We start from the raw sequence: 27,636 nt of genomic DNA, 5'->3' as shown, positions 1-27,636 counted from the left end.
GGGGTTATGCCAAGCCAAAAGGGAGAGCCACAAACTGGTAGTGGGCTTCCCCTACTGCAAATCGCAGAAACCTCTGATGCCTGAGGCATATGGGCATGTGCAGGTACGCATCCTGGATGTCCAAAGACACCAGGGAGTTCCTTTGATGGAGTGCAGCGACTACCGAGTGAACGGATTCCATTCTGAACCTCTGAACTTTTACAAAGCAATTGTAATTGTCCAAGATTGGATGCAACCCTTCCTTTTTGGGGACTAGAAACAGATTTGAGTAGAACCCCTGGAACCTGATTCTGGAACAGGCACTATCACCCCGCGGCTTAGCAGGTCCCTTACTGCCCCCAATAGGGCCTCCCGGCGAGCCGGGAGTAAGGGTATGCTGGAAGGGAAGAATCTGTTTGGTGGCCAAGAGAGGAACTCTATCTTGTAGCCGAAGCCCCAGATGGACTAAAAAGCCTCTTTTGAGCGGAAAATGAGGGCCCTTGCCTGCAGTGTGGCTCCTTAATCTTCCTGGCCTGTGGGAGCAAGGTACTCTTCCCACCGGTAATATTCTTAATAATGTCATCCAACGAGGCTCCAAACAGCCGCTCAGCAAGGAAGTGTAGATCCGTCAATGCTTTCTTAGATGCTTGGTCCGCAGACCAGCATTTTAGCCAAATCGCTGTATCACCACTGCTGACACTGAAGCCCTGGAGAGCAAAAGAAGCATATCCAGGGCCGCATCACAAACGTACTTAAGGCCGTGCACTAACTGGTCTGCTAATTTCACGCAGACAGGAGCAGCCTGCTGCTTCTCCAATTCGCGGGGCAAACATTTTTCCCAGTCAGTAAGTGTCTGCGACACAAGTGCTGTGCCAGTACTGGTGGCATTGCTGACCCCAAAAACGTAAACAAGGAACTGGACACTGCCTCAGCCTTCCTGTCGGTAGGGTCCTTAAATCCAGGAGTCCCCTCTGCTGGGATCGTGGTTACTTTGTTTAACCTGGATACTGGGGGGTCCACGACCGGAGGAGCCGACCATTTTTTTTTTAAGAAGGCTCTCCTCAAAGGGGTAGCGCACCGCTATTCTTTTAGGGACCGAGAAGGTCCATTGCGGGCTTCCCCATTCCTTGTGTATGAACTTATCGAAATAAGTCAGATACGCAAACACCTTAGGTGTTCGGGCTGGCTTACAGGACCCAAAATGGACCGCTACTTCAGCAGAGGAACCTGCTGTATCCTGAATTTTCAGGGTATCATGCACAGCTGTGATAAGTGCTCCAACTAGCGCTTTGTCTTGTGCGGACCTGGACAGGGACTCATCCTCACTGTCCGATCGGTCCTGGTCAGCGTCATCTAAACCAACAGAGCAGGGGCCGCCAGTCTCAGCGGGGCCCAAGCCTGCATCAGAGCTCTCCCCTTAGAGGATGGGGGGGGGGGGGCAAGGGCACACCGCCTCCACCCTGGCAACGAACGCTTCAATGACCGCCGACAAAGAGTCCAAAGGCACTGCACTGTTTGCAGACAAGCCAGTTGCAATTGCAGGGAGTTCTGGGGAAGAAACACTAGTTTCTGAAGCCATGCTGACCCACCCCTGTCTGACACCCTTGGGGACTTAGGACAGGTGCACAATTCTGTCCTCTTAGCTGCTGCAGACTGAGGGGCCCCCACCGCAGGACTCACCAACCCGACCGAGTGCTGTGCCGTTCAGTTACAGGAGTCTGCATCCAGCATCAGCTCCCAGGTGTCCTGAGCAAAAAAAAAAAAAAACGTAACGTTCTGAGCAACAGGGACCAGCTCTGAGGATAAAAACCGTGCTGAGCTACAACAAAATGCCCGCCCTGTATAAGGGACATAATCGCAGAGAAAATGGCCACCGAGCTACAGAAAAATAGCCCCTGACCATGCTTTCCACTGAGGCACACCAAAAACGTCCGACAAACAACTGTACACAGTGAATGGACAGATAATGGCAGCAGAAAAGCGCTATGGCGATCAGCAAATGCAGACCTCCAGACACCGACACCCAGCGCAGCTCCTAAACTAAGGTCGGAGCCCCCCGGAGGACCCCTGGCTCTAGGTACACATACCGCTCAGCAGCCGGCATGCAGCATCCCCCATGGGGGGGAGGGAAATAGGGACAGGGAAAGAAGAGAGGGAGAAGAGGGACCCCCCACCAGGGAATGCCCAGCTGCTCAATCCCGCCGAGGCAGGAAGAGCTGCACTTACCATCCAGACGAGCTGGGGACATCCCATCACAGACTCACTCTCCGAGCAGTATGGGGTGGCTGCTGGCCACGACACACTGACAAAGACATTGCTAGTCCGGTCATATGTGTGACCCGGAGTGTTGCGCTCACTGGCCGCCCCTGGAGCCTGAAGGGCATGTCGTGGCCAACCCAGCGAGTAGCTAGGGTCTGCACACGCTCGAAGGCCAGGCTGGGGAAGACTACAAGGATCTAGATTATCCAGCCTGTCACCCAGCCGGCTGTTGATAGTAGATCACAGGATCTTAAAATCTTGTGAAAAAGGCAGACATTCAGGAAAAAAATAAAAATAAAATAAAATCAGAGGACCGATGGTCCCGCAGGGAGCCTAGGTCCTTCTCCTTCACTAGGCAGAAAAAAAAACTGAGCTGCAGGAAGCAGGCTGAGGGGTTATTACCAGAGGGACCACCCCCTGGGCAGAACTGTAAAGTTCTGTTTCCACATGTATTACATGTTCTGCCTAGTCCTCTCATGAAGGTGGTGTAATAACCCTAAGGTCAAGATTACTGGAGCTGTGTCCGTCAATGAACGAAAGAGAAATATTGTATTTTATTCAAAATTGGTGGTCTTTTTTTTGTTTATAGTGCAAAAAAATAAAAACTGAAGGGGTGATCAAATACCACTAAAAAGAAAGCTACAGCGTCGCACGACAGCGCAATTGTCAGAGCAACACCGTGCCATATTGCAAAAAATGACCTGGCCAGGAAGGGGGTAAAACCTTCTGGAGCTGAAGTGTATCAAAAGTAGCCTGTGTCCTGTACAAAAAAGTTAATATTTTTCAAAATGAAAGCTCTGTATTGCACACATATCTGAAGTTACTATTGCAAAATGACCACTACTGAATACATAAAAAAAATATATATATACATAGGCAATTTTTTTTTATAGTTTTGAATAGAGTGGGGAAAGGATAGAAGCTCAGCCAAATTTGTATCTCTCTGTCTCACCACTGTGGAAATTCACCTGCTCTATTACTCCTGTTAAGACACTGTCACTGAGACAGCAGGTGATGGAAAATCCAAAATGTTAGAGCTGTCACAAAAATGGAGGTAAGGGGAAAACTTCCAATAGGTGCACCATGTCTGTCGACAGCTGTCTAATGAGGAAATTCCTCTCACTTTGTAGAGAATTCCTCTCACTTCCTATTGCATTGGACAGGAAGTCATTGGAAATCTGCAAAACAGAACAGAGAGCAAAATAAACTGCAGTATCAAACCCTTTCCTAGTCTATCCAAAAAATAAAAAAAAGACAAAAAAATTAAATAAAAACTACACTTTAAAGAGGAACTGCAGTCTGCTCACATATTTGTAATAAAAACATAATTGTCATTCTATAGCTTCCCTCCATCCACTTTGCATATTAAATTTTATGTATCTTGCGATTCTGTACTTGCCAAATATGCTGCAGAATTCTGGCTGCAGCCACTTTAACTGTGGACAGTGAAGCTGCTGCCTGTTCACTTCCTGGAGTTACAGGCACAGAGGCACACCTCTGATTGGCCTTCTTATGACTCATTCCCCCTCCATTCCTGGCAAACTCTCACAAAAGTGACAGAGAAAGCTGTGCATTACGTCATAAGCCTAGGCTATTTACCAGACAAGAAAGAGGAAGTTGGCTGTATAAAAGGTATTTTCTGGCAGAAAAAAAATGTTTTACTATCCAAAGTTTAAAACAAGGGCAGAAGATGGAAAGATGAAAAACATGACTGAAGATCTGCTTTAAATATAAAAACTTTGGCATTTCAAAAAGAATATAGCAAAAACACACACAAATTACACTGGGAGAGTTTTAAATAGACCACGCTACACTTGCAGTAGTCCCTACCAAGTGTCTTTTCTTTGTAGTTTTCACTTCCTGGGTCTTGTTGGCCATCAGGTGGGCCTAGTCTGGTGTCTTCTCTTCCAGATGTTTTCTCTTGAGACTTGTTCACCAGGTGGTTTGACACCATAATATCTTCAATTTTTGTGCTTTGAACTTCCTCCAGACCATCGGAGTTAGACAATTCTTTTCCATTTACCAAAGAGAGAGGTAAATCGGTATTTGCCAACAGATCAATGTTATCCTCATTGGACCCATTTAATTCGCTTTCACCCATTGTAATCTGTCAATAGAAATAAATTAAAAAGTAGTCAATTCAGAATTAGAGGACCTGAGACAATGAAGCTCTGTATCACAAAGAGAAGAGAAAAAAAAGGATGCAGAAACATTTTAAATCTTAATTGGTTACCAACAAAGGATGATATTACTTTTGTCAGATGCTTTGCTATGAATTTCATTTACATAAATTGGACAAACAACAAGTATAGTTCAACAGGTTATGATGAAGTAGACACATCCTGCCAGCACACCGCTGTAGTGTGAAAGCCCTCGGGGCTTTCACACTACACACAATGGTGCAGCTTCTTTAGGGCGGATTGCAGGCGCTATTTCTAACGCTATAGCGCCTGCAAAACGCCCTGGTGTGAAAAGGGTGTTAGGGGTTACTACCTCATTTAAAGGGGTTGTAAAGGCAGAAGGTTTTTCATCTTAATGCATTCTATGCATTAAGATAAAAAGCCTTCTGTGTGCAGCACCCAACCTCGCCCCCCCCCCCCCCCCCCAATACTCACCAGAGCCCATCTCTGTCCAGTGATGTCCACTAGTGTCTCTGCTGTCCGGGACTCTCCCTTCTGATTGGCTGAGACACAGCAGAGGCGCCATTGTCTCCCACTGCTGTCAATCAAAGATAGTTACAAAAAGGGGAAGATACTCCCAAGTCAGTCACAAAGTGGCCACTAGGGTAATTTAACCACTACAGATCCGCGCTATTGCCAAATGACGGCATTAGCGCGGACCTACATTTCCGGGACTACGTCTATTGACGTGGTCCCGGTTACGAGCGGCCTGCGCGCCCCCTGAGCCCCCCTCAGCCAATGACAGCTGATCGTGTGATAGAACGGAGCCGGTAATCGGCTATTATTCCTCCTCGCGCTGACAGCGCGAGGAGAGAAAAAAAAAGCCGATCGCCGGCGGCCGTGATCGGGACATCAGTCCCGATCACGGCCATCAATACAAGGGACCACCTGCCACCTGCCTGTGCCCACCTGCCTCCCGCAGTGCCATCCTGAAATAAAATAAAAGCAAAAGTAAGTGCCCCCCGTCAGTGCCCATAGTGCCCACAGTGCCACCCACAGTGCCACCCCAATCTGCCTCAAAGGTGCTGCACCCCAGTGCCGCCCATCAGTGCCCAGCAGTGCCGCCCATCTGTGCCCAGCAGTGCCGCCCATCAGTGCCCAGCAGTGCCACCTATCAGTGCCACCTATCAGTGCCCATCAGTCCCATCTATCTGTGGTACCTATCAGTGCCCATCCGTGCCACCCATCCGTGCCACTTATCCGTGCCACCCATCCGTGCCATCTTATCTGTGCCCATCTTTGCCCATCAGTGCCGCCTTATCTGTGCCCATCGGTGCCGCCTTATCTGTGCCTATTAGTGCCGCCTTAACTATGCCTATCAGTGCCCACCGGTGCAGCCTATCAGTGCCCACCAATGCAGCCCATCAGTGCCCACCAATGCAGCCCATCAGTGCCCACCAATGCAGCCCATCAGTGCCCACCAATGCAGCCTATCAGTGCCGCCTAATCAGCGCACTTCAATGAAGGAGAAAAATGACCCGTTTGCAAAATTTTATAACAAACTATTAAAACATGATTTATTTATTTATTTTTTTTGCATCTTTTTTTGTTTGTTTAGCAAAAAATAAAACTCCGAGCTGTAACTAAATACCACCAAAAGAAAGCTCTATTTGTGGGAAAAAAATGATAAAAATGTCATTTGGGTACAGTGTTGTATGACCGTGTAATTGTCACTCAAAGTGCATCAGCGCTGAAAGCTGAAAATTGGTCTGGGACTGAGGGGGGTTTAAGTGCCCAGTAAGCAAGTGGTTAAAGACGCTTTATTATTTAAAAAAATAAAATAAAATAATACAAAATTGAGCCTACAACAATAATAAAATAATTAAAACCAGACAGCATTGTCTAAAACAGGGTTTCACAGCTGCACACACAGACATTCCGATGGGGGAATTCAAATCACAGATGTATTTAACAAGAGCTTCAGCAGGACTTATTCATAATTATGGGTTGGCACTAAACAAGGCCTTGCAGTTCCAACTTATGCTAAGTGCATCCGATTACACCTGTTTGAGCCAGCATGCAGTATGTCGAGTAAGGGCAGGCAGATGATAGGAGTAGCCTAAAAGCCACCTAGTAACCAGTTAGATACTGGTAGGATGACATTCCATGGTAAACTCTTTCTCCGTCATTAGGGCACAGATGAGCACTCCTCACTGATGAGCTAAGTCCAGGCTGGCGATCGAACATTCCAACTCAAGGTGGCAATATAAGGAAACTAAAACCCAGTCCAATTGGAGGAACTGACAATGGAGTGAGACGAAGTACATGGAATGAGCCTCCGTAGCATAGCCGTTCCACACTCCATTGCATGCATGAAGTCAACTAATCCACACTAATAGTTCGGTCTTCATTAGGGCGTCCCTGGGTTTGGATTGGAAGTATAGTCGGTGTTTATCGGGTATTAAAAAAAAGGGTATTAAAGAGGGATTCCACTGGAAACAAAATATTAAAATCCAGCAGCTATAAATACTACCCCTGCTGACTTTTAATAAATGGACACTCACCTGTCCCAGGGTCCAGTAATGTCGGCAGCCAAGACAGATCGATCCCTCGGCTCTCAGCTGCTGCTGCCGCCACCATTCTTGGTGAGGGAATCAGGAAGTGAAGCATGCAGCTTCACTTCCCTACTGCGCATGCATGAGTCGCGCAGTGCAATGGGAATGGTTTGCGCTGTGTTTGGGACCCGTTTGTGTCCCAGCAGACAGCGCGGCGGGACAGGAAACAGCAGAGACTCCCGTGGAAGTCTATGGCCGGAAGTGGGTGCAAATACCTTTCTTAGACAGGTATCTGCACCCCCTCCCCCCTGAAAGGTGGCAACTGTGACACCGGAGGGGGGAGGGTTCCGATGACCGGAAGTTCCACTTTAGGGTGGAACCCCGCTTTAAGGGTTAAAAAGGAAGGCAGCCATCCTTCAGAATGTGCCCAGAACTCTGCAATACATGTAAAAAAAAAAAAAAAACAACAACAGGGAGGGGGAGGCACCGACCTGAGTGTAGTATTAAGATTATGACTTTAATAGGATAAGATTAAAAACACTTACAAGATGATGGAAAATGCATGTTCGTCAAAATAAAGTGCAATCTGGCATTCTACATGGCTCTGTGGGTCCCATCGCTGTTCTGGATAGCTGGAATAGATCATAGTGTTTCTCCAGGAGCAAAGGAACCAAACAGCTCCACACAGACCAGTATGGATGATGGAACAGGAAGTGATGTCTCCAGCGTCTGATTGACAAGATTCCAGCCCTGCCTAGGTCCAATCAGGTGCCGGTGACATCACTTCCTGTTCCATGGTCCATGCTGGTCTGTGTGGAGCTGCTTGGTTCCTTTGCTCCTGGAGAAACACTATGATCTATTCCAGCCAGCTTCTCAATTCTTTCCAGCTATCCAGAACAGCGGTGGGACCCACAGAGCCATGTGGAATGCCAGGACTGCCATTTACTTTGATGAGCATGCATCTTCTATCATCTTGTGTTTTTAATCTTATCCTATTAAAGTCATCATTTTAATACTACACTCAGGTCGGCACCTCCCCCTCCCTGTTTTTTTTCTGGGTTTGGATTAAATCCGGCTATCACCTCCTTCACTGTCACTGCCTGTGAGCTGCGATCCCAAGGGGTGTCATGTGTGCGATGACGCTATGCTGATGCGTTTCATTAGTCAATCAGTGCTAATTTCCTCAGAGCGAGGAGTCGCCTGTTGGTAGCAGCTTAAAATTGCACTAGATAAATGCAATAGTCTTTTCTCGCCATTAGATGTAATACATACTCATTCCTCTTTTCGTTCATCACACTGGCAATAAATTGATTTAAAGAAAATACCACTGAGTACTGATCTTTCAAGCTCCAACGATACTAATTACATATCTACAGATAAAAGAGAAAGGGGGGAGAAAAAAGCGAAAACAAAACAGGCAAAAAGGAAAAAAAAAAACATAATGGAAACAGGATATATGGTAATATTCTGATCCATTTAATGCATAAATCAAGCCTCCAAAAAGGGCTGTAAAGTACACTCATTCAGGCCTTGGGGGCATAGGCATCCTAAATTGTATATATACATTTGCTCCTTTTGCAGGAGAATAGTGTTGAAATCTCCTCCTCTTCTTGGTAAAGTACATAGATAACCTTCACTATTAAATCTTTGGGTGTCAGCGATGGAACTCATTGAAATGCACAGCCAGGGGACATTCATCTTTTTTCTTGATACTAGCGATGTGTTCTCCTATTCTGATATTTTCTCAGTTTTTTCCACGTAGGTCTTTTTTTAGGGACAGCTTAACGTGTATATCACTCTAGTCCCATCGGAATTTGCGAACACATCTGTCTTATGAACATATCTACAAAACATAACTTTTTCCAATTTCTTGGCCCTAGCTATCAAGTAAGGGGAACATGTATGGGAGCACCCTGGGCCCTGGCTTATGCCCATCTCCACCTGGGCTTTTGGGAAGAGGAGGTAGTGTATAAGTCCTTGATTTACCGCAGCCACTGCTTGTGGCTGTGGTACATCAATGACATCTTCATGGTGTGGAGTGGGACTATAGAACAATAGACCAGCTTTAGCTGGACTTGAACCAAAATGACAAATATTAGACTTACCTACTCCAAGTCAACACTGTCTTTCCTTGACCTCCAAATTTCCATTGAGGGAACTAAACCGACCACCAAAACCTTCCGAAAAGAGACAGCAGCCAACACACTATTGCAGGCACATAGTCATCATCGCAAATCCCCGATCCATAGAATTCCAAAAAGACAATTCCTCCGGATCAGGAGAAATTGTTCCAAGGATGATGACTTTAGCGATAAGGCCAGGGATATGTATCAACGGTTTAGGGAGTGAGGGTACTCCCATAAATCAATACTCAAGGCGAGGAAAAGTCAAGCAAGAGTAAATGAGAGACTTTGCTTGGAAAAAAAAAAAAATCGTTTACCACTACGCGCCCACGCTACAGTCGAAAGACGGCTTACAGCGCGACGCTCAATTGCCAGGAGGGCGTCCCTGGACGTCCTCCTGTTTTCTCCCCCTCTGCGCGCCACCGTGGGCATCAGGGAATTTCTGTGTTGGCTGTGTCCATCACAGATCATGCTAAATGGCCAATCACAGCAGCCATTTAGCACTCTGAGTGTCCAATGAGAGATGATCACATATGTAAACATATGAGATCATCTCTCATTGCCGGCTCTCCCTCCTCACACAGAGACCTCGTGTGAGGAGGGAGAGCTTCTAGCTGCAGATCTGTAGAGTGCCAATGGATTTTTGAACACCAGTTACAGTAAAAACACATCAGAGCCCAAATTGTGCCACATCAGTGCCATTGGTGTCACAGAGCCATCTCTCAGTGCCATCAGTCATCAGTGCCATCTGTCAGTGTCACGTATCAGTGCCATGATTATGAGATTCCTACACTACAATTACAATAGCCAGTGCCCTCCCCGAAATGACCCAAATTTTGACAAGCTTTATAAAATTCGGCCACTACTAAATTATTTTTCTAAAATCTTCCCCCAGCTGTTTACCCCAGACAACACATATACGTGGAGTCCCTTGTCAAATTTTCTGGCAGACTGGGCATAAAACTATTTATTCCCACCAAAAGGGCCCGCTATGAAGTGAAGCTTTATAAATTGTGCGACCGAGCCACAGGGTATAACTATGCCTTCATGGTATACGAAGGGAAGAACACCCAGCTACATCCCCCTAATTGCCCAGAATACATCAGATCGAGTGGGAAATTCGTTTGGGAACTCATAAACCCACTCCTGGAGAAAAGCTACCATTCATATGTGGACAACTTTTATAGCAGTTTGCCCCTGTTTCACAACCTTCACAGAAAGAACACTCCAGCATGTGGCACCGTAAGGAAGAACCGGAAGGGCTTTTCCTCAAAGCCTCATCAACAAGAAGCTAAGAAGGGAGACGGTGAGTTTACGGAATGAGGAAATTCTGGCTGTGAAGTGGAGGGACAGAAGGGATGTATACGTGCTTTCATTGATGCACAATAATACCTTTGTGGAGATCATCAGGAGGAATGGCCAAATCCAAAAGCCAACATATATCCACGAATACAATATGTTCATGGGGGTGTCAACTTCAAAGACCAAATGCTCGAACCCTACCTTGCCACAAGACGAACATACCAGTGGTATAAAAAAAGTTTCCATTTGTTTGTTTAATTTGGCCATATACAACAGCTACGTTATACATCACAAATCCACTGAAAGCCCCAAATTCTTCCTTGGCTACCAGGAGGAAATTACCACTGCCCTTGTATTTCCGAACGGCCCATCAGAAACCATTCAATCCGAAGTGATTAGCAGACACTCAGAATGTCACTTTCCCAAAAATATCGCCCCCTCCAGACCAACAGGTAAAAAAAAAAAAAAAAAAAAAAAATATTCCAATATTCAGTCCATCAACCTTTACTCTCAGATTCTCTAGCAAGGCAGTGGTCGTGTTTTTGGAGTCGTTATGTTCGAATGCTGCCCTGCAGCCCAGTCTCTGAAGGGAGGGGGATCATGCCTTGCTTCAGTATGTCACAGTACATGCTGACATTCATGGTTCCCTCAATGAACTGTAGCTCTCCGGTGCCGGCAGCACCCATGCAGTCCCAGCCCATGACACTCCCACCACCATGTTTGACTGTAAGCAAGACACACTTGTCTTTGTACTCTTCACCTAGTTGACACCACACACGCTTGACACCATCTGAACCCAATACGTTTATCTTGGTCTCATCAGACCACAGGACACAGTTCCAGTAATCCATGTCCTGAGTCTGCTTGTCTTCAGCAAACTGTTTGCAGGCTTTCTTGTGCATCATCTTTAGAAGAGGCTTCCTTCTGGGACATCAGTCATGGAGATCAATTTGATTCAGCGTGCGGTGTATGGTCTGAGCACTGGCAGGCAGACCCCCCACCCCTACAACCTCTGCAGCAATGTTGACAGCACTTACACATCTATTTCCCAAAAAGACAACCTCTGGATATGACGCCGAGCATGTGCACTCAACTTCTTTGGTCAACCAGTGGAACTTGTCCTGTTAAATCGCTTTATGGTCTTGGCCACCATGCTGCAGCTCAGTTTCAGGGTCTTGGCAATCTTCTTATAGCCTAGACCAGTGATGGCGAACCTTGGCACCCCAGATGTTTTGGAACTACATTTCCCATGATGCTCAGCTACACTGCAGAGTACATGAGCATCATGGGAAATGTAGTTCCAAAACATCTGGGGTGCCAAGGTTCTCCATCACTGGCCTAGACCATCTTTATGTAGAGTAACAATTAGGGATGCACCGAAATCTCGGCCGCCGAAACATATCGGCCGAAAATGGCCCTTTCGGCAAAAAGCTAAGAGAGAATTTTCGCTGATACTGTTGCCGAAAATGGGGCGAGGCCTGCTGGGCTTGGCCACACCCATCACAGGGGTGTCATTTTGTCTTTACTCTCTCCTCCTCCCCTCCCTCCTGACCCATCCGGTGGGTGTCTTAGTGTAAAGTCCCCCTCTCCTCATCGGTGGCTGCATATGGCTCCTCAGCCAATGTGTAAATCGGCTGTGCAGGAGCTCGGCCATGCCGTTTACTGTGAAAGTAAGGGAGAGATGTCTAGCAGTGTGTGCTGTGCTCTCTGCCTCCCCCTAGAGTGCAGTACCCAGCATGGAGATTAAGGTACAGGAGCTGCAGCTGCCAATTTTTAAAAAAAGACTGTCTACATATATGTTTGTATGCCTATGTGTGCATTATATGTGTGCATGTGTGTTATATGTGTGCATTATATGTGTGCATGTGTGTTATATGTGTGCATTATATGTGTGCATGTGTGTTATATGTGTGCATTATATGTGTGCATGTGTGTTATATGTGTGCATTATATGTGTGCATGTGTGTTATATGTGTGCATTATATGTGTGCATATGTTTATGTGTGCGTGTGAGTTATATGTGTGCTTGCGTGCGTGTGTGTTTATATGCACTGGTGAGGCACAGACAGGCTACGTGACGGGCACTGGTAGGCTGCTGGGCACTGGGGAGGCTGCATTGATCTCCCGTAGCATGCCCCCAGTCTCTGACCATCTCCCGTAGCATGCCCCCAGTCTCTGACCATCTCCCGTAGCATGCCCCCAGTCTCTGACCATCTCTTGTATAAAAATATTTTTTAAAAACAGTCCGTTTCAGTATCGGTTTTCGGGATCAAGGAAAATGTATTTTCGGTATCGGTTTCGGCACCGAAAAAAAACCCCATTCGGTGCATCCCTAGTAACAATTATTTTTTTTCAGATCCTCAGAGAGTTCTTTGCCATGGGGTGCCACGTTGATCGTTCAGTGACCAGTATGAGAGAGATTGATAACACCAAATTTAATACACCTGCTCCCCATTCACACCTGAGACCTTGTAACACTGACACATGACACCGGGGAGGGAAAATGGCTAATTGGGCCCAATTTGGACATTTTCACTTAGGGGTGTACTCACTTTTGTTGCCAGCAGTTTTGACAGTTATTTTGAGAGGACAGCAAATTTACACTGTTATACAAGCTGTACACTCACTACTTTACATTGTAGCAAAGTGTAATTTCTTCAGTAATGTCACATGAGAAGATAAAATAATTTACAAAAATGTGGAGGGGTGTACTCACTTTTGTGAGATATTATATATTTCAGACACCCTAGAGAATAAAATAGCGGTTTTTGCAATACTTTTTCAGAACAATGCTATAAACAGGGCCCAAAAGTTTACAAGACGACAAAAGTTTTTTGGAAAAATAAGTTTCTTTGTAAAAATTTCTCAACCGCAATTGTAATGTAGAAACACCAAAAGTGTCCTACTGTTTGTTTGTCTCATAGATTGGGTCACAATATTTTCACATACATTTATTGTTGACTGTTTTATTGATTTTGTCATAGTAGTGATTCATGTTTAACACATTTTAATTCACTTTTATTAAACGTGTGACAAATTCTGGTGTGATTACGGATAATCTGTGATTGCATCAGCGACATATTTTTATGTGTGTTCCTTAACCACTTGCTTACTGGGCACTTAAACCCCCCTCAGTCCCAGACCAATTTTCAGCTTTCAGCGCTGATGCACTTTGAGTGACAATTACGCGGTCATACAACACTGTACCCAAATGAAATTTTTATCATTTTTTTTCCCACAAATAGAGCTTTCTTTTGGTGGTATTTAGTTACAGCTCGGAGTTTTATTTTTTGCTAAACAAACAAAAAAAAAAAAAAAAAAAAAAAATCATGTTTTAATAGTTTGTTATAAAATTTTGCAAACGGGTCATTTTTCTCCTTCATTGAAGTGCGCTGATTAGGCGGCACTGATAGGCTGCATTGGTGGGCACTGATGGGCTGCATTGGTGGGCACTGATGGGCTGCATTGGTGGGCACTGATAGGCTGCACTGGTGGGCACTGATAGGCATAGTTAAGGCGGCACTAATAGGCACAGATAAGGCGGCACCGATGGGCACAGATAAGGCGGCACTGATGGGCACAGATAAGATGGCACGGATGGGTGGCACGGATAAGTGGCACGGATGGGCACTGATAGGTGGCACTGATAGGTGGCTCTGATAGGTGGCACTGCTGGGCGGCACTGCTGGGCACTGATGGGCGGCACTGGGGTGCAGCACCTTTGAGGCAGATTTTGGGTGGCACTGTGGGTGGCACTGTGGGCACTGCTGGGTGGCACTGTGGGCACTGCTGGGTGGCACTGTGGGCGGCACTGACAGGGGGGCACTTTATTTCAGGATGGCACTGCGGGTGGCAGGTGGGCACTGGCAGGTGTCCACTTGAATTGCTGGCCGTGATCGGGACTGATGTCCCGAACACGGCCGCCGGCGATCGGCTTTTTTTTTTTCTCCTCGCGCTCTCAGCGCGAGGAGGAATACTAGCCGATTACCGGCTCCGTTTTATCACATGATCAGCTGTCATTGGCTGACAGCTGATCACGTGATAAGGGGTCGGGATCGACCCCTTACACGGATCGGTGATCAGGCGAGTCTCACGGACTCGCCGATCACAGAGCACGCCGCGCGCGCCCCTCAGGGGGCGCGCAGGCCGCTCGTAACCGGGACGACGTCAATAGACGTAGTCCCGGCAATCTAGGTCCGCGCTAATGCCGTCATTCGGCAATAGCGCGGTACCCAAGTGGTTAAAGAGTGACATAATTATAAATTTTATTGCCTTCTAAGAATGTATGCATATATATTTTTGTATTAATGCAATGGGGGACTTGTGTCTGCCTCTCGGTTGTAAGCACCATGGATTGTTCTTCCTCTGCATTCCCTATTACGGCGGAGTAAACACAAACGTTTAACTGGCCAAGGGGCTGATCTTGCCCTGTTTAAATTGTGGGAGTCACGTCATGAGATCACACCCTCCGTGGAAGTCGGAAGTGACGAAAGGCATCAGTTGTGTGATCTCCACGACAAACTACAGTTACAGCCATCTTCCTCCACAGCATGACCAGTGACTGGTGACTATGCTTTTAGTTCACTTTATATCTGCTCTTTTGATATTTTAAGCTAGTACGTACCTGTATATATTGTAAAGGGGGCATTGGCAACAATAAACGTTTACAAACAGGATTACACTACGTGCATTTTTATTTCTTGACATGATCCTGCCATACTGAAGCGACATATACCCAGTAAGAACTTTAGCAGAGCTGGTGGATGTTCTTTTGAAGTGGCAACTAAAGATTACTATAAAAGGCATTTAAATTTTGGCCATCTAGTGAGTTCATTCCCAAAGGGGAGACGTTTGCTTACACATGGTGGTATCTGAGGTGTGTGGTGCACTTGTGATAACGATTAGGATCACCACTGCATCAATCACAATTCTTCAGGGGAATTATTTTCATTGCTTTATCTTTATATGTGCTTGAATTATTACATCACTTCATTTTTATGTGGTTGAAATCATATAAAAGCTTGTCATAACTGGACGATTTGACATTAGCACTACTATGACATTTTACTTTATCATATCACTTAATTGTAAACAAAAAACAGTTGCCGACAGGCATCGGTAAATAAATAAAATGGTATCTGTGCATCCCTACTGAATAGAAAATATATAAAATTTCCTTCAGTGCCAGAACAACCAAAACTTGGTCCAGTTCCTGTCACTAATCATTTGTGCATCTTTGCCTAGGTAGTTCAATCAAAGGAGCTAGCCTTGACAAACAGGTTCTTCCAATATAACTTTTACGTTGCAAACAAATTAAATTTTTTCCGTGGAGTTCCTCTTATTCCAATTTTGACACCCATTTCATTTGAATGGGCTGCCAAACACACAAAAAGTAAAGCAAGTACTACTTTTGCAAATCACGTGGTACCCTACAGTTTGGTTGCCACACATTTCCTATATTTGCAAGATGTGTTTGGGGAACCATTAACACACACCTGACAATTCTTGCCATTTGACAAGAAACAGCTGTGAATGACTTGCTTTGCCTGCATTTTAACCACTTATGGACTGAAAGGTTATACTCCCTTAATGACCAGGCCATTTTTTTGCGTCACGGCACTGCATTACTTTAACCGACAATTGCACAGGCGTGCAACGCTGTTCCCAAATAAAAAATTGACGTCCTTTCTTTTTCCACAAATAGAGCTTTCTTTTGGTGGTATTTGATCACCTCTGCGGTTTTTATTTTTTGCACTATAAACAAAAAAAGACTGACAAAAAAAAAAAAGCAAAAACAAACAATATTTTTTACTTTTTGCTATAATACATTAAGAAAAAACAAACAAAAAAATTGAATTTTTTGAACTCACCATAAAATCCTTTTCTCTGTAAGTCACCGACCAACACAGCTCCTCTCTTAGCCATTGGGTTGTTATGCCCACCACTAGGAGAATACTAGGCATTCGTTTTTATATAACACTCAGAACTCTTTAGTTCCACCCAGGGGGGCGGTCCCTTGGGCAACAACCCTCCAACCTGCCATGCAGTCATCAGTACATCAACAAGCAGTATAACGTAAAGAGAAAAAGGAGTGGTGGGTGCTGTATCGGTCGGTGAATTACAGAGAAAAGGATTTTACGGTGAGTACAAAAAAAAAATCCTATTTTCTCTTATATTCACCAACCGACACAGCTCCTCTCTTAGCCATTGGGACGTCCCCAAGCAATGCCGAACGAGGGGTGGGAAAACAGCATAAAAACTTGATCCACAATGGCAAGTGGGAACTAGTGAAACTTTACCCACAAAAAACAGTGTGTGGAGAGATGCACCACAAAACCAGGGTACCCTCACAACAGGAGTGACTACCCAAAACCGCACCAAAACTGTGGAATGTAATGCAACAGCGCACTAACAAAACGGTACTGCGTTTTTATCGAAAAACCAGGAAAAAAGAAAATATATTGCATATTCAATTGCAACTATATGGCTGCCTGCAAAACTTTGCGGCCAAAACAGGCATCAGCTGTTGCACTGACGTCTACCTTGTAGAACATGTAGACAGACGACCAGGTCGCCACTTTACACACCTGAGCGACAGAAGCTTGGTGTCGGAAGGCCCAAGACGTTCCGATTGCCCTTGTGGATCGGGCCGTGACCAGAAAGGGGGGCACCTGCCCCTTCAAGGTGTAGGCTTGTACTACAATCTGTCTGAACCACCTGGAAATGGTGGCCGACGAGACCGCCATGCCTTTCTTGGGACCAGCCACCTAAACAAACAATGACTTCCAAAAAGGGAGCAGTGGCAGACAAATACACCTTTAGAGCCCGAACCAAGTCCAGAGCGTGAAGGGCCACTTCCTTAGGGAGCTTCGGCTTAGGACACAGTGATGGTAATACAATGTTCTCATTGATATGAAAAGCCGAGACCACCTTCGGTAGAAAAGACTGTTGCGGACACAACACCACCTTATCCTTGTGGATAACCAGATAAGGCGACTTGCAGGACAAAGCCGCCAGTTCCAAAACCCTCCTGGCCGATGTGATGGCCACTAGAAAGACCACTTTCTGGGAAAGTCAACAGGGGAATCTCTCTGATATTTTTAAACGGCGTTTTTTGAAGCGCTGAGAACACCAGGTTCAAATCCCACGGTGGTAACGGTGGACGCACCGGAGGGACTACATGTCGGACCCCCTGAACAAAGGTACTCACTAATGAGTGAGCCGACTGGGGTCCCTGGGGAAAAAAAAAAAAAAAAAAAAAAAAAAAAAAAAAAAAAGAAGGACAGCCAAGGCTGAAATTTTCAGCCAGAAGATCCACGTCTGGTGTGCACCACCTCAGGCACAATAGCCTGAATACCTCCGGATGCAACGCCCATTCTCCTGGGTCCGGCATCTGGCGACTCAGTCCGCCTGCCAGTTCTCCACTCCCGGATTGTAAATGGCCGGCAGGGCCGGTACGCGTCGCTCTGCCCACAAACTATGTGAGTGACCTCCAATGCGGTGGCTGAGCTTCTTGTTCCCCCTTGGTGATTGACGTATGCCACAGCCGTGGCGTTGTCTGACTGGATCCTGATGGGACGCCCCTGAAGTCTCATCGACCATGTGGAGAGGCACAGTCTGATTGCTCTTAGTTCGAGCAGACTGATCGGCAACTCCAATTCTTCCGCCGACCTGAGCCGACTGAACCCCCATCACTCCACCCCAGCCGGATCGGCTGGCGTCCGTTGTGATCACCGTCCACTTCAGAGGTAGGAACGACTTCCCAGACTGAATCACCGGGGACCTCAGCCACCAAATCAGTGAATCTCTGACTGACTGGCTCACCTGGATTTGTCGATCCAGGGACAACTGAGATTTGTCCCATTTGACAAAATGTCCTTCTGCAGGACTCTGGTGTGGAACTGGGCATATGGTACTGCCTCGAAGGAGGCTACCATGAGTCCCAGGACTCACATGCAGAAGAGGAGCGAGGACCACTTGTGGTTCCTCTGTTTTTTTTTTACCACAGATCTGAGAGTCTGCAGTTTGTCTGAAGGGAGAAAAACTCTCGCTTCCCTGGAGTCCAGCAGCAAGCCCAAGTACTCCAGACGCTGGGTCGGTACAGTCACCGACTTATTTAGGTTCAGCCACCCAAATTCTTGCAGGGTCTGCATGGTGATCGCTCGCCACATCCTCCACCAATTCTGAGGCAGAAGATGCCCTCAGGAGGAGATCGTCTAGGTATCCCACGATCGCGATCCCACGTTGCCGCAGCAACGCCAAAACTGGAACCAATACCTTGGTAAAGACTCGGGGGGGCTGATGCCAGACCAAAAAGGAAGAGCCACAAACTGGCAGTGGGCTTCCCTGACTGCAAAGCGCAGAAACTTTTGATGCTGAAGGCATATGGGTATGTGCAGATACGCATCCTGGATGTCTAAGGATGCCAGGGAGTCCCCTTGATGGAGTGCAGCGACTACTGAGTGAACCGATTCCATGAACCTCTGCACTTTCAAAGTGATTGAGGGCTTTTAGGTCCAAGATTGTAGTTCCCTACTCAAACAGATTTGAGTAGAATCCCTGGAAACGTTCCGGAACCGGTAAAACCACCCCGTGACTCAGCAGGTCCCTTGCTGCCCCCAAGAGGGCCTCCCGGCAAGCCAGGGATACGGGTATGCTGGAGGGGAAGTATCTGTTTGGCACCCAAGAGAGAAACTATCTTGTAGCCTGGGGAAATCAGATTGCAGACCCATTGGTCAGATAGCCGAGAGGACCACTGGGCTGCAAAGCCCCGAAGGCGACCCCCCACCCGAGACATAGGTGGGGGCAAACCTTTATGTGGTAGCACTTTTGTTCGCAGGCTTGTGGTTCCAGGGATGTTTTTTGTCCTTTCGTGGTCGTCCTGTCATGCTGGGGACATTTAGCTGAAGTCCCGGGCAGACGAAAAAGCCATTTGTGAGCGGAGAAAGTGGGCCCTTGCCTACGGCGTGGCTTCTTAGCCTTCCTGGTCTGTGGGAGTAGGGTACACTTACCACCAGTGGCATTTTTAATAATGTCATCCAAAGAGGCTCCAAAGAGGGAAGATCTGTCCATTTCAACCAAATCAGGCGCCTCAGCACCACTGCTGACACTGAAGCCCTGGATAACAGAGGAAGAGTATCCAGGGCCCCGTCAAACGTACTTAAGGCCTTGCACTAGTTGGTCTGCTAGTTCCACGCAGACAGAAGAAGACTGTTGCTCTCCCAATTCGTGGTGTAACAGTTATGCCCACTCAGTTAGTGTCTGCGACACAAGTGTGGATGCCAGTACTGGTCGCACAGCTGACCCCACAACCGTAAACAAGGAACGAGCCACTGCCTACAGTCCAGTCCCCTATACCGGGATCGTAGTTACTTTACTTAACCTGAATACTGCGGGGTCCACGACTGGAGGAGCCGACCACTTCTTGAGGTTTTCCTCAAAGGGGTAACGCACTGCCATGGATTTGGGGACCGAAAAGGTCCGTTGCAGGCAACCCCATTCCTTGTAAATTAACTTGTCAAAATCAGTCAGATACGGGAACACCTTAGGTGAACGTACTGGCTTGCGGGACCCAAAGGGGACCGCTACATCAGCAGCGGGATCTGCTGGCTCCTGAAACTTCAGGGTATCACGCACAGCTGTGATAAGTGCCCCAACAAGCACTTTGTCGTGCACGGACCTGGACGGGGACTCATCCTCACTGTCCTGGTCAGCGTCATCTGGCAGGACAGAGCAGGGGTCACCAGCCTCAGCAGGACCTGAGTCTGCGTCAGAGCTCTACCCAAAGGATGGGAGGGGCAGGGGCTGCTTCTTTGGACCTTTCTTGGCAACGAACGAATTGAGGACCGCCGTCAGGGTGTCCATGGGCACTGCGCAGTTCGCAGACGACCCGGTTGCAATTGCCTGGATTTCGGGGGAAGAAACACACCAGTTTCTGAAGCCATGCTGACCCTACCCTGTCTGCCACCGAAGGGGACTTAGGACAGTGACAGTCCCACCATCCTTACTGCCGCTGGCTGAGGGGCTCTTTCCCACCGAACTCACCACCCTGAGGAGTTCTGCGCTATACAGCAGGCAGTGCCTGTAGTCCCTGTTGGCTCCCAGGTGAAGAGGAAACAGTGCTGTGTCGGTGGAAGCAGCTGCAAATGGCCCTAAAACCGCTCTGAAGTGTGCTCAGGCTTCAAGAAAATGACCGCCCAGCGTCCAACACAAGGACATAAAACACAGGGAAAATGGCTGTGAGAGCACAGGAGAACATGCTGCCGCTAGAGAACACTAAAAACCGTGTTCAGGCTTCAAGATAATGGCCGCCGGTGTCCTGTATAGGAACAATCACCAGGAAAATGGCCGCTGAAGCCCAGGAGAGCATGCTGCCCTTGCCCACACCTAAAATGGCAGTCGAAAGCAGCTCCATGAGGTACAGGGAGAAAACAATGGCGTTGAGCATAGCGCTGCGTAAGACACCAGCATGGCCTCACAGACACCTTCCAGGGGCATGAAGAACAGGACCAGCTAGCCAGTGCAACCCCCCATCCCCCCAGGTGAGAGCCCCTCCAGAGAGTCCCTTCATAGACACACACAACACTCAGCAGCATCCCCAGATGGAAAGGGGGGAGGAAGAGGAGAACAGGAAGAGAAGAGAGGGAGGTGAGGGACCCCCAAATCGACCTCCCAGGGAATGCCCAGCTGCTCAGCCCTGCCGAGGCAGGGAGAGCTGTACTTAGCAGTCCTGAAGAGCTGGGAGACATTCCATCACAGACCCACTCACTGATCAGTACAGGGTGGCTACTGGCCCGGCATACCGTGACGCAGACATCAGTAGCCCGGTCATATGTATGCCCCTGAGCATAAAAGCTCACCGACCTCCTCTGGAGCTCAGGTTTCGTCATGGCCTGCCTAGCGCGTAGCTGCGGCCTGCCCACGCTCGATGGCCAGACTGGGAAGACTACAAGGATAAGTGTATCCAGCCTGTCACCCAGCCGGCTGTTGATAGTAGATCACAGGATCAATCATCTTGTGCAAAAAGTCACGCTTCAGCAGAAAAAAAAAAAAAAAAAGCACGGACAGATGGGCCTGCAGGGTTCCTAAGTCCTTCTCCTTCACTAGGCAAAATAAAACTGACGACTGCATGGCAGGCTGGAGGGTTGTTGCCCAAGGGACCGCCCCCTGGGCGGAACTAAAGAGTTCTGAGTGTTATATAACAACTAATGCCTAGTATTCTCCTAGTGGTGGGCATAACAACCCAATGGCTAAGAGGGGAGCTGTGTCGGTCAGTGAATATAAGAGAAAACAAAAAGGTATTCATTAATTTAGGCCAATATGTATTCTCTTACATATTTTTGGGTACAAAAAAAAATAAAAATCCCAATAAGCGTATATTGATTTATGCAAAACTTAGTGTCTAGATAGATTGAGGGACTTTTTTTTTTTTTACTGGTAATAGAACAGATCAGCGATTTTTAGCGGGACTGCGACATTGGAGCAGACAAATCTTACCCAAGTGACACCTATCAGTGTTAAAAAAACAAAACAAAAAACTGATCACTGTATAAATGGAAGGTGTTAACCCCAGGGGCGATCAAATGGTTAAGTGTGTCCTAAGGAGGTGCTTTCTGTGTGGGGATGGACTGACAGGGAGTACATAGAGATCGCTGTTCCTGATTACTGGTGGGAACAGACTATCTCTCTGTACTTCCCTGTTAGAATAGGGATCTGCCTTGTTTAAAGGCACCTTGATATTACATGCAGTGTATAAATGGATTATTTTAGTTAGGCTCTTGCACTACAAAGGGTCACAGAATCCACAAAAGCATAAATTATATTAAAGAGGAGGTCTGCCCAAAAAAAAAAAAATAAATAAAAAAAAAAAAAAAGCCAGCAGCTACACATACTGCAGCTGCTGGTTTTTAATAATAGGACACTTACCTGTCCTGGAGTCCAGCGATGTTGGCACCCCAGCTGATGTTTCCATTAGCCGTCAGGTACTGCTGCCGCCATTGCAGGTAAGGGGACCCAGCAGTGTAGCCTTAGGCTTCACTCCGGGAACCCTACTGCGCATAAGCGAGGCCCTGCTTCTCTCTCCTACTGGCCCGGTCAGAAGGAGAGAGCCCCGCAGTGACCTTGCAGGCCGGCGTTGCGGACTCCCAGAAGTGGGAACAGTCTATACACCCGTTAAAATGTCAGGTTTCTGTGATGTAAAAAAAAAAAGAGACAAGGATAAATAATCATTTTCAGAACTTTTTCCACCTTTAATGTGACCTATAAACTGTTGAATAACAAAACTGAAATCTTTAGGTGGGGGGGGGGGGGGGGAGGAGTAAAAATAAAATAATATGGTTGCACAAGTGTGCACACCCTAAATTAATACTTTGTTGAAGCACCTTTTGATTTCATTACAGCACTCAGTCTTTTTGGGTGAGTCTATCAGCATGGCACATCTTGACTTGGCAATATTTTCCCATCCTTTGCAAAAATACTCAAAATCTGTCAGATTGCGGATTGCAGATCTCCTGTGCACAGCCCTCTTCAGATCACACCACAGATTTTCAAATCTGATTCAGGTCTGGGCACAGGCTGGGCCATTCCAAAACTTTAATCATCTTCTGGTGAACCCATTCCTTTGTTAATTTGGATGTATGCTTTGGGTCATTGCCATGCTGAAAGATGAAGTTCCCCAAAACAGTCCCAAAGCAGGATGCTGCCACCATCATGCTTCCCTCTGGGTATGGTGTTCTTTTGGTGATGGGTAGTGTTGTTTCTGCGCCAAACATATCTTTAGGAATTATGGCCAAAAAGTTCAACCTTGGTTTTATCAGACCCCAACAGATTTTCGCACATGTTTTGGGGAGGCTTTAGATGCGTTTTTCAAAATTTAGCCGGGCTTGGATGTTTTTCTTTGTAAGAAACCATCTTGCCACTCTACCTCGTATAGCCCAGACATATGAAGAATACAGGAGAGTACTGTCACATGTAGCACACAGCCAGTACTTGCCACATATTCCTGCAGCTCCTTTAATGCTCCTGTAGGCCTCTTGGCAGCCTCTTTGACCAGTTTTCTTCTCATCAATTTTGGAGGGATGCCCAGTTCTTGGTAATGTCATTGTTGTGCAATATTTTCTCCAATTGATGAGGACTGTCTTCACCGTGTTCCATGGTATATCTAATACCTTGGAAATTCTTTTGTATCCTTCTTCTGATACCTTTTTACAATGAGATCCCTCTGTTGCTTTGGAAGCTCTCTGTGGACCTTGGCTTTTGTTGTAGGATGCGACTAAGAAAACGTCAGGAAACACCTACTAGAACAGCTGAACTTTGGGGTTAATCAGAGGCAATTTAAATGATGGCAGGTATGTACAAACTCCTATTTAACTGGTTGCTGCCCGCTCAACAGTCAAATGATGGTGGGGCGGTGCGACTCTTGTTCTGGGACGCTGTCATATGACGGCATCCCAGAATGGCCACTCTCACGGCTGCGCTGTGTTGCTAGGACACGGCGTGACCCCGATCTGTGTAAAGAGCCACGTCTGCGGCTCTTTAAGGAAGTGATCGGCTGTTTCCAATCCCAGCCGGTCACATTCAAACACGGAAATGCCGGTAATCAGCTCTCCTTGCCGCACACTGACAGAGTGTGTGGCGAGGAGAGCCGATCAGCGGAATCTCCTCGCAGGGGAACATCTAGGAATGTATTTAGGGCACTGATCATCAGTGCCCTGATTACAATAAAGAAATATAGTGTCACAATACAGTGCCCACTATTGCCAGTCATCAGTGCCCATTTGCCATCACTGACTGGCATGGCTATCAGTGCTGCCCAGCAATGCCCATTACTGCTGCCCATCAATGCCCAGTGTCACACATCAGTGCCACCCATTGATGCCCATCTGTACCGCCTATCCGTGCCCATCAGTGTTGCCTAACAGTGCCCATAAGTGCAGCATATTAGTGCCTCCTCATCAGTGCCACCTCAATGCCCATCGGTGCTGCCTCAACAGCACACATCCGTGAAGGTGAAAAATTACTTACTTACACAATTTACTGACAGGAAAAAAAGTAAAAACACTTTTTCAAAATTTTTGGTCTTTTTTGTAAAAAAAAAAAAAAAAACCCAGCAGTGATTAAATACCACCAAAAGAAAGCTCTTTTTGTGTGAAAATGATAAAAAAAAAATTGTTTGGGTACAGCGTAGCATGACCGTGCAATTGTCATTCAAAGTGCAACAGCACTGAAAGCTTAAAAATAGCTTGGGCAGGAAGGGGGTGTTAGTGTCTGGTAGGCAAGTGGTTAAACAGGAGTTTGAATGACCCCCCCCTCCCCCCCATTAAAAGATTTCAGTTTGTTTTTCAATTGATTGTACAGTTTATAGGTCACATTCAAAAGGTGGAAAAAGTTTTGAAATGATTTATCTTTGTCTCTTTCTTTTACATCACAGAAACCTGACATTTTAAACAGGGCTGTGTAGACTTTTTATATCCAATGTAATTCATCTAAAAAATTATTTGTACATCATATAAATGGATGTATGTCATTTTAAAACTTCACTTGCTTTTAACATTAAAATTTTAAAAAGCATGTCATTTCTGAACGAAAACCACATATGTATGTCTGAAAATTCGTTCGACCATGAAAAGTTTTCTATTCTGCTCCTACAAATTTTCCCACCACTGTGGTAAAAAAAAATCCAATGTCGATTTAACCCTACTAATGATTAGAAAACCTAACATTTTCGAAGGAAAAATGTGTTAGTGTACGGCCAGTACAAGTAGCCCATCAGTGCCCCTGTCAGTGCCATCCATCAGCGCACATCAGTGAAGGAGAAAAATAACTGCAAAATCTTAGGAAAAAAAAAAACAAAAAAAAACAAAAAAAAACACACCTTTTTTGTTTTATACATTTTCTTTGTCTTTTTTCACTTTGCACCAGGCGTGAGCAATTATTATTGCCCGACGCCCTGGACAAGCAGTTCTGGGTGCTGGGCTGGCTCCTTGATTCTAAGCAAATTTGTCAAGCCCTGCACTAACCATATATCGGGTTATGTATATTTACCACTGCATATAGATATTCGATAATAAATTGTCATTTTTTTTTTTACTTTACAAATTAGCTAAATCATACAAACTTTTATTTTTTGGTATTTATCCAATCACAAAATTGGCAAACTAATAGATTATGAAAGTAATCGTTAATTGCAGGCCTATATATGTTTTAGTATGTCCTTCCGATGTTTTTGTTTAGTGTATGACAATTTGGTGAGGAATCAAAGTTTTTTTATGGGAAAAAAACATTTTGCCACTTGCCGTTTGCTCCTGCTGCAGTCAGTCAAATCCTGTGAGCAGAGAGCAGGGAGGGGGCCAGACGCTCTGTATGTATTTATGGACACACAGAGCCTGAGCCAGGTGTGAGCCCGCAGGTCTGCCCCCAAAGCAAGTGGCAGACACAGAAGGATGAGGAGCCAATATCGCCTGCAGGGGGACCTCAGATGAGGCGATTCGGGGACACTCCGTACAATATCATTGCAAAGAACAGGCGAGTATTATATGTTTATTTAAATAAAAAAACATTTTTGCCTTTAAAAACGCTTTAACAGTAGCCGGTATTTCAAATTTCTGCATTACCAACACCAGACTAGAAGTAAATGTAATTTAATAAAGTCAAAAAAGCAGGCCAAACTTTGGTAAAGAATAATACAAAAAAGGTAAACCAAACAAGCTGCAACTATTACTGCCCATTTTAGTCAGTAATATACTGTACATAGTAGGGTAACCTATACAGAGAGTGATCACCGAGAATGGATAAACTATTCATCTAGAAGTCTCAATTGACATTCTAGCACACACTACTATTTTTTTAGTGACCACAAAACCACTCATAACCACACCTGTTATATATTACAGTGAACACGGTAGGCAGCTATAGTTATCAGGCAGTTCCAGTGAACTGAAAGGTTCACTGCACAGCTAACTATATTAGACAAATAGACACTGAACACCACACAAGCACACTACTTAGGTCACTGCTTCTACATGCAAAGCAGCTTGAGGAATTGCGTGAACTGAGTCACTGGGATTGCAACATACAACCTCCATCAGACTGCTTAGGGGCATTTAGGAGATTACTACATATGAAAACAGATCTCTAGAAGAAGTTTCTGGTGCCTTTCCCAAAGAAAATAATTTAACTAGTTTTACTTACAGAACTAAACTGCCAGACTTTATTACAATGACCAGACTCGCAGGAATCACAACACAAAAAAATAAATAAAAAAAAATTATATATATATATATATATATATATATATATATATATATATATATATATATATATATATATATATATATATATATATATATATATATATATATATATATATATATATATATATATATATATATATTACACACACAAACAAGATCACTAGGGTTGTCCCGATACCACTTTAAGACAAGTACCAATACTTTTTTTTAAATGTCATGTGACAGTTTGACTGATGGGCACTGAAATGCAGCAATAAATAACATGAGAGGAAAGTATTTATTTTGTAATGCTATGCTGCAACGCCCATCTTGGTACACCCTGCACTCAGCCACAGTAAGCAGCAGTGGACATCTTGTTACACCCAGCCCGAACTATATGGGCTGGGTGTAACAAGATGTCCGCTGTTGGCTTACTGGGTCTGGGTGTACCAAAATGAGCGTTGGGATGTTCGACCACCGAATGCAACGGGCTCTGATCACGATGTGGCTGCGCTCTGCACCCCTGCCAGCTTACCTAGATAGTTCCACTGCAGTTATGGACTCACTTTCCGCTGACTCCGCCCACTGACTCCACCCACCGACTTCCGGTTGCGTGCAGCCTCTGACTCAGCCCACCTCTTCCAAGTATCGGGTCAAGCATTGGGAGCATTTGTGCGAGTAAAAGTACTCATGCAAATGCCCGGTATCGGGACAACCCTAAAGATCACAATAAAATGAAAGAAAAGGGGGGAGAGAGAGCACATTTAAAGAGAGAAACGTTGGGTTCATCTTTTTTATAGTAAAATGCTACTTAATTTACTTTTACAGTGCGCGCATTTGCTTAAAGCGGAACTGAAGGCATTTTACAACATACTATGAGCAGGCAGGCTTTCATTAGAGAAGAGACAGGCAATGTCTTTTCTGCGAATAAATACAGCTACTTGCATGCTCGCAGTCTTCAGCGGCACATAAATGGAGTTGTGTACATGCATGGTTCCTGTACTCTGGGATGACTGACGACTGCAGCAGGAGTTACAACACCCCATGCCAACCAATGGAGATGCGTGAA

At 45.9% G+C, this 27,636-nt stretch overlaps 1 protein-coding gene across 1 annotated transcript in view; it reads right to left on the bottom strand.

Annotated features, from left to right (window-relative positions):
• Positions 1-27,636, bottom strand: part of LOC143958933 (gamma-taxilin-like) — a 90,169-nt gene that overhangs the window by 45,411 nt on the left and 17,122 nt on the right. The window contains exon 2 of the mRNA XM_077467921.1: positions 4,069-4,345. Within this exon, the coding sequence (XP_077324047.1) occupies positions 4,069-4,345 (277 nt within the window). The remainder of the gene's footprint in view (positions 1-4,068; positions 4,346-27,636) is intronic.

The sequence above is a fragment of the Lithobates pipiens genome, unplaced genomic scaffold (assembly GCF_037356315.1).
Source record: "Lithobates pipiens isolate NorthernLeopardFrog02 unplaced genomic scaffold, aLitPip1_a1.2 Scaffold_65, whole genome shotgun sequence".
NCBI classification, from domain to species: domain Eukaryota; kingdom Metazoa; phylum Chordata; class Amphibia; order Anura; family Ranidae; genus Lithobates; species Lithobates pipiens.
This window is presented reverse-complemented; position numbering and strand designations above follow the sequence as displayed.